The sequence below is a fragment of the Barbus barbus genome (genome assembly GCF_936440315.1).
Source record: "Barbus barbus genome assembly, chromosome: 11".
NCBI lineage: Eukaryota > Metazoa > Chordata > Actinopteri > Cypriniformes > Cyprinidae > Barbus > Barbus barbus.
In genome coordinates this window covers 147239-161122 of record NC_136739.1, presented here as the reverse complement: position 1 = coordinate 161122, position 13884 = coordinate 147239, and the positions used below count along the sequence as shown (strand labels likewise).

General features: G+C 38.8%; 1 protein-coding gene across 1 annotated transcript in view; it reads left to right on the top strand.

Annotated features, from left to right (window-relative positions):
- The window catches only part of LOC306876920 (interferon alpha/beta receptor 1a-like), a 28973-nt gene extending 15996 nt beyond the window's left edge, over nt 1–12977 (top strand). Inside the window, exon 7 of the mRNA XM_079428372.1 lies at nt 10726–12977. Coding sequence (XP_079284498.1) covers nt 10726–11022 — 297 coding nt within the window. The 3' untranslated portion in view covers nt 11023–12977. The remainder of the gene's footprint in view (nt 1–10725) is intronic.
- The last annotated feature ends 907 nt before the right edge of the window (nt 12978–13884 follow it).

Here is a 13884-nt window from a genome sequence, read left to right as displayed (position 1 = left end):
TGAATTGTATATTTTACATGTACAGTAATATGTATGGTCTCCTGACGCATTATTGCTGCATATATTAGGATTAGGGTTAGTTTCTTCTGTTTTAATTTGTTTCTCATCCAGCTCTTTGTGTCAGCTGGTTCTCTGTTGTTCATTTGTTTGTTTTTTTTGCTTTAACTGGGTGCTCCTGGTCCTAGTCATATATCAAAAGATTACTCACTATAAAATGCAGTTAAGTGTATTTATATAGCACACATTGGCTTTACATAGCAGGACCTAACACATTCATACAATCTAGTAGGGATGCACGATATTCGGCCGATAATAGTTTAAAATGTAAATATCGGACTCGGCCCGATATGAAAATTGTTATATTTTTTGCCTTGCCGATAAGAGGATTAACTCGCATGTGCTCGGGGTGTCCTAGCAATTAGATCACATCAGCAGTGCGGTCATTCTTGTAAGGTGTTGTATTTAAATAGTTTTGTTAACAAGGTTCGGGAGGAGCACGATCAGATGATCAACCAATTTGGCTCAGGTGTAACTCGTTTAGCTAACCATCCTAACTAGCACAATACGTGTGTGTGTGTGTGTGTGTGTGATGTATCCTACCTACCTCTGTCCTACGACAGTTTTCCAGCATCCCTCCTCCACCCCAACTGCTCACTCTTAGAGTTCTCGGGGTTTGGGCTACAGGTCCTTCTCAAAAAATTAGCATAAGACTTTCATATATTTTAGATTCATTACAACACAACTGAAGTAGTTCAAGCCTTTTATTGTTTTAATATTGATGATTTTGGCATACAGCTCATGAAAACCCAAAATTCCTATCTCAAAAAATTAGCATATCATGAAAAGGTTCTCTAAACGAGCTATTACCCTAATCATCTGAATCAACTAATTAACTCTAAACACCTGCAAAAGATTCCTGAGGCTTTTAAAAACTCCCAGCCTGGTTCATTACTCAAAACCGCAATCATGGGTAAGACTGCCGACCTGACTGCTGTCCAGAAGGCCATCATTGACACCCTCAAGCAAGAGGGTAAGACACAGAAAGACATTTCTGAACGAATAGGCTGTTCCCAGAGTGCTGTATCAAGGCACCTCAGTGGGAAGTCTGTGGGAAGGAAAAAGTGTGGCAGAAAACGCAGCACAACGAGAAGAGGTGACCGGACCCTGAGGAAGATTGTGGAGAAGGACCGATTCCAGACCTTGGGGGACCTGCGGAAGCAGTGGACTGAGTCTGGAGTAGAAACATCCAGAGCCACCGTGTACAGGCGTGTGCAGGAAATGGGCTACAGGTGCCGCATTCCCCAGGTCAAGCCACTTTTGAACCAGAAACAGCGGCAGAAGCACCTGACCTGGGCTACAGAGAAGCAGCACTGGACTGTTGCTCAGTGGTCCAAAGTACTTTTTTCGGATGAAAGCAAACTTTGCATGTCATTCGGAAATCAAGGTGCCAGAGTCTGGAGGAAGACTGGGGAGAGGGAAATGCCAAAATGCCTGAAGTCCAGTGTCAAGTACCCACAGTCAGTGATGCTGGTGTTGGTCCACTGTGTTTTATCAAGGGCAGGGTCAATGCAGCTAGCTATCAGGAGATTTTGGAGCACTTCATGCTTCCATCTGCTGAAAAGCTTTATGGAGATGAAGATTTCATTTTTCAGCACGACCTGGCACCTGCTCACAGTGCCAAAACCACTGGTAAATGGTTTACTGACCATGGTATTACTGTGCTCAATTGGCCTGCCAACTCTCCTGACCTGAACCCCATAGAGAATCTGTGGGATATTGTGAAGAGAAAGTTGAGAGACGCAAGACCCAACACTCTGGATGAGCTTAAGGCAGCTATCGAAGCATCCTGGGCCTCCATAACACCTCAGCAGTGCCACAGGCTGATTGCCTCCATGCCACGCCGCATTGAAGCAGTCATTTCTGCAAAAGGATTCCCGACCAAGTATTGAGTGCATAACTGAACATGATTATTTGAAGGTTGACTTTTTTTGTATTAAAAACACTTCTTTTATTGGTCGGATAAAATATGCAATTTTTTTGAGATTTTGGGTTTTCATGAGCTGTATGCCAAAATCATCAATATTAAAACAATAAAAGGCTTGAACTACTTCAGTTGTGTTGTAATGAATCTAAAATATATGAAAGTCTAATGTTTATCAGTACATTACAGAAAATAATGAACTTTATCACAATATGCTAATTTTTTGAGAAGGACCTGTATATTCTGGGCTCTGAGCCCTCCTCCAGGTCAGCAAGCCAAAATATGCTTACTATATGCTGTCAGATTAGATGTAAGGGTCAACTCATGAAATAGGGGGTGCTGTTGGCCTACTTGTAACAAAATGAAAGTAAAATACACAAATATCACTAAGAAACTTGAGTCCGAATAAATAAAGCAGTATCAATGTCATAAAATCATGAGTAAGTTAATACAAAGGTCAGAAGCTATAGCTTACATGATTAAAAAAAAAATCACAAACATGACGCTTGTAAATTAAATCATTTTATATATACAGATTTATTCATTAATGTGTAATTAGTTTGTTTTTTCAAACAAATCATGAGTTCTAAAAGATTTTATTTTTACAACTCTTGCCTTAGACCATCTACAAATGTTAAATCTTAAAATAAGGTTATCACTGCATATTTCTGGAAAAACAAATGCAGTGATTGATATTATCTGATTTATAATTATTTTCAAAGCTTTCAATGTACTGTCATTTATAATATAACTTCATTATTTAATTCTAACTAATTTAGGAATTAATTTCCGCACAGGAGAGACTTGTTGTTTCCAAGCAAAAAGAAATATAATGGTATCAGCTATGGGCCAAAATGAGTTAAAAAACAAATAACTTCTTATATTTGAGTGTGAATTTGACTGGAAGCCAGTGGAGGGATGTTAATACAGGTGATGTATTTGCATATTTCTTCATCCCAGCAGGGGTGTGTGTCCAGGATTTTATACTTGGGGTGGCAAGAGCTGAATGAGGGGTGGCAACTAGGCTTGTCACCAGGGGTGCAACTGCACATTTGCTGAGGAATGCAAGATCAGTGTTGTTTCCCTCATGTATTCTATTCCCTATCACTAAGACTCACAGAAAACTTTATGCAAGTCAACCAGGGCTGAAAAAAGTGGCAAAGATGTGACGTAATAGCACATGTACATCGGAGATGTCTATTTGATGTCTGCATTTACATCTGCAATACGTCTATAGGTCATTTCCTTTTTAGATGTCAAATAGACGTCTATTAGATGTCTTTAAGATGTATATGATTTAGAATGTATGTAAAATTGACATCTGCAAGACGTCTGTCAGACTTTGTAGACAGCAGATACTTTCCAGATCAAAAGATCTTTACCAGACATCTTGCAGACGTACGTGTGCTATCTGGGTCCTCTCCCTATTTTCCATACCACAAAAAAACAAGCATTTTATAACACCCCATTGACTCCTTAAGGCCATTGCTCCCATTTTAAACAGTTTTGTCTCAAAATGATGCCCATTTTTGTATATATTTGCTCAAAAAAGGAAGATTATAAAATACACTTTTTTTTTTTTTTTTTTAAATGAATGTAGATCATTCATGGGAAATGTGCCATGCAAGTGGAAGATTTCTGCCGCCTGGTTGAAAACACACACTTAGCAAAATGAAAATGACTTGATATTACCACTATGACCAGTAGATGGCTGCAGAGAGTCACTCGTTACGTTTGCCGTTTCCAGTAGTTATTTTCATGTTTTTCTTTTGGATTTATATTTGGACATTAGAAAATCTGCTGTTAGATCAATTTAAAAGCAAAATTGCACAATTTCCTGAATCTGTGGCCAGGAACAGGTCATTAGACACTTTGAGAAGGGCTGATTCTGAACTGAGTCCAGCAGACTAAATCCACCAAACTGGATAATGATATCGGTTCAAACTCGCTCAAATCATGATCTAATGGAGGTGGGGAAATATAATCAAGAATAAGGTCAGGAGATGAAATGCTAGTTTTGAGAGCCTCAATTTTGTTTATAAAAACAATAAAACGTTCTACTGACTGAGTAATGTCAACACCTGTAGTTGTGCTAGGATTTAAAACGGAGTATATTGTCTTAAATAACGCTTTAGGATTACTAGGATTCCTATAAATAAGATGAGAAATATTTTACCACTGCAGCTTTATGATTACATATTGGAAGGCAGTTAATGTCTGTCAACCTGTCATATCACAGCTCATCTCTTCCACTGCCTCTCTGCTTTTCTCCACACTTGTCGGAGATCACGAGTATCATTATTAAGCCATGGCTGTGTGTAAAATTAAATGAATCAATAAGATGTAAAACTGCTTTGCCATAGACTCGTTAAGACAACAGATATGTAATTTTAAATCACCAAGTATTAATATCCACTCGGAATTTGGTACAACCGCTCAGAGAATTCTTTAAAAAAGTTTGTTATATTTGGGTGGTCTATATATAGGTGCACAGATAACTGGACCGTTTAACGGTTTTAACCAGATGCAGCTCAAAGCTAGAATAATCTTGTACTGCTAATAAACATTTAAAACGAACATGAAATATAACGTCAACCCCTCCACCTCTTGCTCACTGTATTTACAGACAAAGTATATCAAACACCACTGCCTCTTTTCGCTTTCATTTAAACACATTAATAGCCGCAGAAATGTAGTTCAGGGAACGTACATACATTGCAATGAAACTAAATATTATATCAAACATTGCCTGTTTTCATTTTCATTTTAACACATTAATAGAACAATAGAATAAAGGCCAAGGATTACCTGTTAGATTTACCCAAAACGAATGATATCTTATGTTTATCCACTACAGAGACATCAGAGCCAGCTGCAAATGTCAGAAGGACTAGCCGAGGTTATGCTCCTCTCTTCGGGATACATGAGCAGTGAGCGCCCGGTGATCGCCTGGAGCTCATGGCTCCGAAATTGGCCAAGCACATTTTCAAATAGGCGCTGTTTTTATAAATAAACCACAGATTTGAGTTTTAAACAACTACATTCTCGCCTGAAATACACGCGTCCAGTGTGAGCAGACTTGAGCTGTTGCGGCACGTCCGGTGTAGACCAGTGTTAATTTTGGCTGGCATTTTTGATTTAGTCTTAGTCTTTATCTTGAGACGAAAATGCTTAATAGTCTTAGTCACATTTTAGTCATTTGAGTCTTTCATAGTTTTAGTCTAGTTTTAATCGACAAAAAGTCATTGCATTTTTGTCAACTTTTAGTCCTTGCTCTGTCAAACTGCAGTTACCAACATTTATTTTGGTAGCTATTTTATATGTAGTATTCTAACAAAAATAGTCATTAATTCTTCTCTCTTTAGACCAAATCAATTAAGCTTAGTTATGAGAAATTTGAATGAATTTTTTGGTAGAGATATAAATTAAACTCATTTTTCAGATACAGTAGGTTTACTTAACAAGTATACATTTATTTAACATCTTTTGTTGGTTAACATTTATGACAGATAATTAGGAATGCTGTCCATTTAAGATGGAAGGTATGTATGTAATAGCCTACTGACATACATTCAGTTTTCACCCACCTGTTTAAGCTCACTTAAACCATAACGGACTGTATTTCCGTGAGATACTCTACATGAGAGACATGTGGACTGCTGTGTGTGTATTTGAGCGCTGAGAACTGATCGCGCGCTGTATGAGAACTGAAGAAGTGGAGCGCGCGCGAGAGAGAGCACTTCTATCAGCACGATTCCGCCTAACGCACCTTCACTGACTTTAAGTTAATCGACAATGAATTGTGACTCCCGGGAAAAACGGGACGTCTGGTCACCCACTCCCTAACCCTTTGGGTGCTGAGGCCATTGTTTCAGATCGCTAGTTCGCGTTTTGGTAGCCTATCCGTCCACCTCGGCTGCCATGCAAACGCACCTTATCCAATGACAGAGACGCACATTTTGAAAGACAAGACAGTTAACTTAGCCTGTAGGATGTATTTTGAATGTCCGGTAGTCCTCAAATAACATTTTAGTCCCATCTCGTCTTGTTAATGAAGACGCGCATAAATTTCGTCATAGTTTTTATCATCAGATATTAGTTTTAGCTCGTCAACGTCTCGTCTTAGTCACAGAAAAAAGGTTCGTTGACGAATATTTTTCGTCGTCGTCTTCGTCAACGAAATTAACACTGGTGTAGGCACAGTGTTACACACCTATCGAGAAGAAACAAAGCAACCACGGTGTCCGATCGCAGGCCTTCCGCTCCTTGAGTTCTCTCCAATGCTGGAAAGCTGATCTAATATTTACACAGGTCCTACTTCTTGCCTTATCGTTCCGCAGTTGTTTTGCTCTTTTTTTTTTTTTTTTTTTTTTTCTTTTTTTTTTTATATCCGCCATCTCTATCTTTGTCGCTCGGCTAAAGGCAGGGTATGTAATTTTTCAAAAATGTTTAAGAATAGAAAATGATTATACATAGTGCAATCAGTAAGAACATAACACAAAACTCATCTGTTTAACTGTGCATTTGTTGAATGAGCACTGAGTCTTGATTTAAATGTGGCTAATGTTTTAGCACATCTGATCTCTTCTGGAATCTGGTTCCAACTGTGGGCCGCATAATAGCTAAAAGCAGACTCCCCTTGTTTTGTGTGAACCCTTGGTATTTCTAACTGACTCGATCCTAATGATCTGAGTGGTCTGTTCGGTTTATATTCAGTGAGCATATCTGCAATGTATTTAGGTCCTGTGCCATTGAGTGATTTATAAACGAGTATCATCATTTATAAACGAGAAATCAATCCTAAATGTAATTGGAAGCCAGTGTAAGGACCTGAGGACTGGTGTGATATGCTCAGATTTTCTGGTTCTAGTCAGAATCCTGGCAGCAGTGTTCTGGATGAGCTGCAGTTGTCTAATGGTCTTCTTGGGAAGGCCGGTGAGGAGACCATTACAGTAATCCACCCTGCTGGTGATAAAGGCATGAACAAGTTTCTCCAAGTCTTGACTGGAAACAAAACATCTAATTCTTGCAATGTTTTTGAGATGATAGTATGCTGATTTAGTTACTGCTTTGACATGACTACTGAAACCTAAGGTCTGTCTCCAGAATCACACCTAGATTTCTGACTTGATTTTTAGTTGTTTGACCCCTAGAGTCAAGGTATGCATTCACCTTGAACTTCATCTTTGTTTCCGAATGCAATGACTTCAGTTTTCTCCTTGTTTAACTGAAGAAAGTTCTGGCACATCCAACTGTTAATTTCATCAATGCATTGGCAGAGGGAGTCAATGGGGCTATAGTCATTTGGCGATAAGGCTAGGTAAATCCATAAAAACAATTGACTCACTCAGACTTGTACGAGTGCACATCTATAGATTGAGAGATGTGCATTCTCAAAATGCATTCTCTAAGAGCCGTAAGGCAAATAGTGCATTTGAAGGTATAGGAAATACTGAGAGAATGTGAGACGCTAGAAGGGAGGTTCTAGTCGTAAATCGCTCTCTAAATCAAATCTAAATTCCTAACATTACAGACAGAGGCACGCCCCGAGTTTTAGCGAATAGGTCAGATACGATGGTCAAAGTAGGGGGTGAAGTAATAGAATAGTTAGCTGTTTTGGAAGGTTTTTTTTTTTTTTCACATAGTGCGGAAGAGTTTGACCAAAGCTTGAGAATATTTGTTTTTACATTTCTTGTTGATTTATTATTATTACTTTTTTTTTTTATTCCTTTTATTGTTGTGATTTAATATTATTTTTCTATGACTATTTTACTTTTATGTAAAGCACTTTGAATTACCATTGCGTATGAAATGTGCTATATAAATAAACTTGCCTTGCCTAAGAGATATGCTTCTAAACAGTTAAGCACACTTTTGAAAAAAGATTTGGGAAGTGTCAAGATAGCAAAATTTTGGAAGAAATAGTACAGCACCATAAATCGTCAACCTGCTATCAATTGTCAGTCTCTCCACAGTAGAAAAAAAGAGTGCGAGTGTTGTTTGTTACTGTTTATGAGGTTTGAGGAAAAAGGTCTGTCTAGCTGTGGCTAGTTCCACATTGAAAGCATGAAGGCTGTCTTTATAGATGCTATGGTGAATTTCAAGTTTCGTCTTCCGCCACATCCGCTCAGCTTTTCTGCTTTGTTTTTTCATACTCTGAACTGCTGTTGATTTTCTCCAAGATGATTTTTGTCTGCCAGTCTTCTTGCTGACCTTTACCGGAGCAATATAATCAATAACATTCTCAACTTTTGAGTTGAATGAATCCAGGAGAAGATTAACAGAGTCTGCAAAAATGCTTTGTGTTAAAGATGTTGCCTTCATAAATAGCGCACTAGTGTTCTCGTTAATGCATCTCTTTCTGATAGAGTCAGATCTAGATTCAGTGGTAACCGAGATCAATATATCAAAGAAAATACAGAAGTGATCATATAGTGCTACATCCTTAATAACAATAGATGAAATGTTTAGACCTCTGCTGATGAGTAAATCTAGAGTGTGTCCACGATTGTGTGTGGGTCCATGCACATGTTGAATCAGGTCAAAAGTGTTTAAAGCAGTTATTTATTTTGCGGTTTTGATTTCTGCATTATCTATGTGAATATTAAAATCCCCTGCAATAGCAAAACAGTCAAACTCTGAGGAAATCATTGACAACAGTTCTGCGAACTCTTCAACAAAGGCTGGAGAGTATTTTGGAGGCCTGTAAATAATGATAAACAGAATGTGTGGAGCACCTTTCAGCACAATACCTAGGTATTCAAAAGACAAATACTGATCAAATGACACTTACTTGCATTGATAAACATCTTTAAACAGAGCAGCTACATCTCCACCTATCCAAACAGTCAACAAACATCGGGGGACAGCTTGCCGATAGACACACTGGCACCGTCTTGTAAATTTTTTTTTACTAGGGCTGCCACCTTATAGTCGACCAAACTTTAGTCAAGAAGAGACCTATTCGACCAAAACTGTATTAGTCTGGTGGTGGTTTGTGGCAAGCTTTGTGTAACCATGAAGGGTAACATGACAAATTTGCTCAGATCACACACCTGGCTAAAGGCCTGTTCAAAAACAATGACTATAATGATAATTATGTACTGTCCACACCAGCAGACAATAATGTTCTGTTCACTTTAAATGCTTGAGCTTGTTAAAGCAGGATGGTTTCTGATTTGCTGCCAATGTTTTCATTAGCTAGGCCTCAATTGGAACCCAGATTGCTTCAAGAAACATTTGTATTGTTATTTTCTTGCATTTAATTTAATGTTTCAGATCATCAAAGTAATTTAAATATTAATCAAACATAACACAAGTAAACACAACATGCAGTTTTTGAATGAAGTTGTTTTTTTATTTTATTTATTTTATTTTTTTATTATGAAAGGAAAACAAAATCCAAACCCACATGGCCCTGTGTGAAAAAGTGCTTGGCCCCTAAACCTAATAACTGGTTGGGCCACCCTTAGCAGCAACAACTGCAATCAAGCGTTTGTGATAACTTGCAATGAGTCTGTTACAGCGCTGTGGAGGAGTTTTGGCCCACTCATCTTGGCAGAATTGTTGTAATTCAGCCACATTGGAGGGTTTTCGAGCATGAACCGCCTTTTTAAGGTCATGCCACAGCATCTCAATAGGATTCAGGTCAGGACTTTGACTAGGCCACTCCAAAGTCTTCATTTTGTTGTTCTTCAGCCATTCAGAGGTGGATTTGCTGGTGTGTTTTGGATCATTGTCCTGCTGCAGAACCCAAGTTGGCTTCAGCTTGAGGTCACGAACAGATGACCGGACATTGTCCTTCAGGATTTTTTGGTAGACAGCTGAATTCATGGTTCCATTTATCACAGCAAGTCTTCCAGGTCCTGAAGCAGCAAAACAGCCCCAGACCATCACACCACCACCATATTTTACTGTTGCTATGATGTTCTTTTTCTGAAATGCTGTGTTACTTTTACGCCAGATGTAATGGGACACACACCTTCCAAAAAGTTCAACTTTTGTCTCGTCAGTCCACAGAGTATTTTCCCAAAACTCTTGGGGATCATCAAGATGTTTTGCTGGCAAACTTGAGACGAGCCTTTTATGTTCTTTTTGCTCAGCAGCGGTTTTCGTCTTGGAACTTAACTGAGGCAAGAGAGGCCTGCAGTTCTTTAGATGTTGTTGTTGTGGGGTCTTTTGTGACCTCTTGGATGAGTCGTCGCTGCGCTCTTGGGGTAATTTTGGCCGGCCGGCCACTCCTGGGAAGGTTCATCACTGTTCCATGTTTTCTCCATTTGTGGATTATGGCTCTCACTGTGGTTCGCCGGAGCCCCAAAGCTTTAGAAATGGCTTTATAACCTTTTCCAGACTGATAGATCTCAATTACTTTCTTTCTCATTTGTTCCTGAATTTCTTTGGATCTCAACATGATGTGTAGCTTTTGAGGATTTAAATTAGTTTGATCTGAAACATTAAAGTGTGACATTAAAGCATGCAAAAAAATAAAAAATCAGGAAGGGGGCCAACACTTTTTCACACCACTGTATGTGTGTGTGTAAAATGTACATGACTAAATGCGCTGCCCCTTTCTTACAATACATTGCGAGCTCCATCATAAAAGCCAATAGGTTGAACTAAGGAGGGAGTGAGTAAATTATCATAGCTGGGTGAAAAGCAGGTGTAAAGAGCCAGGGTCTTGGTTTGGTGCTCTTGATTACAAATCTACAAACAGGACTGACTTCTCTCTCCCTCTCTCTCTTCAGCTGTGGTTAAGTGACTCCGAGAAGCCGCAGCTGCTGGCTCCTGAGTCTCCAGAGTCTGTGTGTGAGCCGCTGGTCATGGTCCGTGTTGAGCTGGACGCTGAGGCGGTGGATGAGCACTCAGACACTGGAGATCTGGACTCCAGCGCACACAGCCGGCACGGCAGCGGAGACTCGGGCGTTTACTCCACAGAGGAGGACTCCTGTCACAGATCCACCACACACACTGATCTACAGATGAGCAGCACAAAGCACAGAGAAGAGCTGCATGATGGGACGCTGCTGGAGCTCTGTGCTTGAAACGGTCAACAAATGTCAGACGGACATGACTGTGACTATTTGCAGCTTTTTCTTTCTCTTCCAACATCTGTCAGCTTATTGTACATGTAGAGACAGCAGCACCTTTCTTATGTTTATAACATTTGAGCCATATTTGTCATATCTGTATGCTAACATGCAGATTTCTTATGATTCTTATAGAATCTTAATTCATTGTCACTTGATGTCTTTCTTTGTTAGCTTTAACAACAGCAGGGTTTAACCGCTTAACTGTCATCCCCATTTTTGAAAATTCTTTGAGAAAAGTGCGCTATCCAAACTTAAATTATTATAATTCATGAACGCTCTTGAATACAGACCTAAGATTGGTCTCTTTTTAAAGAAGACAATTAGTAGATTATTACAGAAGTGAAATCATTCATATAATACTTTCATTTTATTAAAAGTAAAGAGAATGAACTGTCGTTTGTTAGTTTGATTGTTTCCTCATTCATCTCCTCTGTCTCAGATTAAAATGCCCTCTATCATATGTAAATGACTTGTTCTTGTGTCTTTAAATGGTCTCATTTCCTTTATAGCCCTATAAGTTTATACTTGTGTTTGTGTGCTGTATTTGCACTTACAGTGCTTTAGCTGTCAGAAGCAATCAATCAGTGAAGACGGCGCTTCTGAGTGTTTAATATCTGATTTCTGTTGTTTACAACAATATTTTCTCAATATACAGTGCCCTCCAAAAGTATTGGAACATTAAGGCCAATTCCTTTTATTTTTTCTGTAGACTGAAAACATTTGGGTTTGACATCAAAAGATGAATATGAGATGAGAGATTAACATTTCAGCTTTTATTTACAGGTATTTTCATCTGGATCTGATACACAACTTAGAAGATTGCACCTTTAGTTTGAACCCACCCATTTTCATGTTACCAAAAGTATTGGATCAGATAGAATTAACATAGATTAGTGAAAAAGACTTAATATTTATTTGCAAATCCTTTGCCAGTGACCCATTGACATCACCAAACTTTTGCATTCTTCTTTTGTGATGCTTTTCCAGGCTTTCACCGCAGCCTCTTTCAGTTTTGGGGGGTTACTCCCTTCAGTCTCTTCTTTAGCAGGTAAAATGCATACTCTACAGGGTTTAAGTGGAGATTGACTTGGCCAGTCTAAAACCTTCCACTTCTTGCCCCTGATGGACTCCTGTGTTGTTTTGGGTCATTATCTTGCTGCATGATGAAGGATCTCCCAATCAGTTTGGTTGCATCTTTCTGTAAATTGTCAGACAAAATATTTCTGTAGACTTCTGAGTTAATTTTGCTGCTGCCATCATGTTACATCATTAATGAAGATTAATGAGTCTGTCCCAGAAGAAGCGATGAAAGCCCAAGCCATTACATTACTTGTGTAATGTGTACTATAATGTACACCTGTGTACACTGTGTTTCAGATGAGCTTGTATGTTTGGGATTATGAGCAGATCCTTTCTTTCTCCAAACTTTAGCCTTTCCATCACTTTGGTCCATAAAATCAGTCCATAAGACCTTGTCCCAGAATTTTTGAGGCTGGTCTCCTATTCTCCTTTCTAATGAGTGGTTTGCATCTTCTGGTGTAGCCTCTGTACTTTTGTTCATGAAGTCTTCTGCGAACAGTAGATTGTGATACCTTCACTTTTGGACACTTTCTTTGAGTATTTTGTTTAATAAAAACCTCTCCGAGGCCTGACGCCACACCCACTGTGTCTGTCGTTTGCTCCTCCCGCCACAATATGCATGCATACATACATACAGGTGCATCTCAAAAAATTTGAATATCGTGAAAGTTAATTTTTTTTTTTTCACTTTTATTTAAAAAAGTGAAACTTTCATATATTCTAGATTCATTACATTAAAACATTTTAAAAGCGTTTTAATTTTTATGATAAGAGTTTACATCTAATGAAAGTTAAAAATACAGTATCTCAAAATATTTCCTAAGATTAATAAAAAAAAAAAAAAAAAAAAGGATCAGCAAAACAGAAAAGTTCAAGTTCTTTAAAGTATGTTGATTTCTGCACTCAATATTGGTATTGGCTCCTTTAGCACAAATTCCAGCATCAGTGAGGAATGGCATGGAAGCGATCAGCCTGTGGCTCTGCTGAGGCACTATTGAGCCTTCAGCTCGTCTGTATTGTTACAGATACTTATGGCGCAGCTGACACAGAAGAGCATACGCTGTTTGCCTTCAGTGGATATTCTCCAAAATGGCGCTAGGGTGACGCGGAGGAGAGCTCTCAGGTTCCATCAAAAATATCTTAATTTGTCCTCCAAATGAACAAATGAGTTTGGAACAACATGAGGGTGAGTAATTAATGACAGCATTTTCATTTTTAGGTGAACTAACCCTTTCAGATCTGCCACTGCTGAAAGTGAAGCAGATCTGACACGCATTGTATTTTCTCTCAAGTCTCTTTACCTCTTCTGCCTTTGTGCGTGCAACTGAAGAGCACGCGCTGCGAGAACAGTACCCTTTCCACACTTGTTTGACTCGCGCCTGAACGTCTCCGATTTGATGTGGTCATAATGAAGTTCTGTTACTGAATAAATGCACTTCTTGTCAAGAGAAAAAGTGACAGAAACAGCAGTTGAGTGGGAGGCCAACCCCAGCTCTGCCCCCTTGCGTTAATTGCATTAAATATTTTTAAACTGGAAAATTAATCACTTGCGTTAACACGCTTATTTTGACAGCACTTATATATACTTTCTACAGATTGTTGCCGATTTCACTTGATCTTGGATCATTTGTTTCTTTGAAGCTCATCCTGGACTTGCTGTCATAGCAACAGGTCCGTAAGCTTAAACCTGCTCGGCAGCAGGCTTATTTCATGTAAACAGGATTAGATTGCATC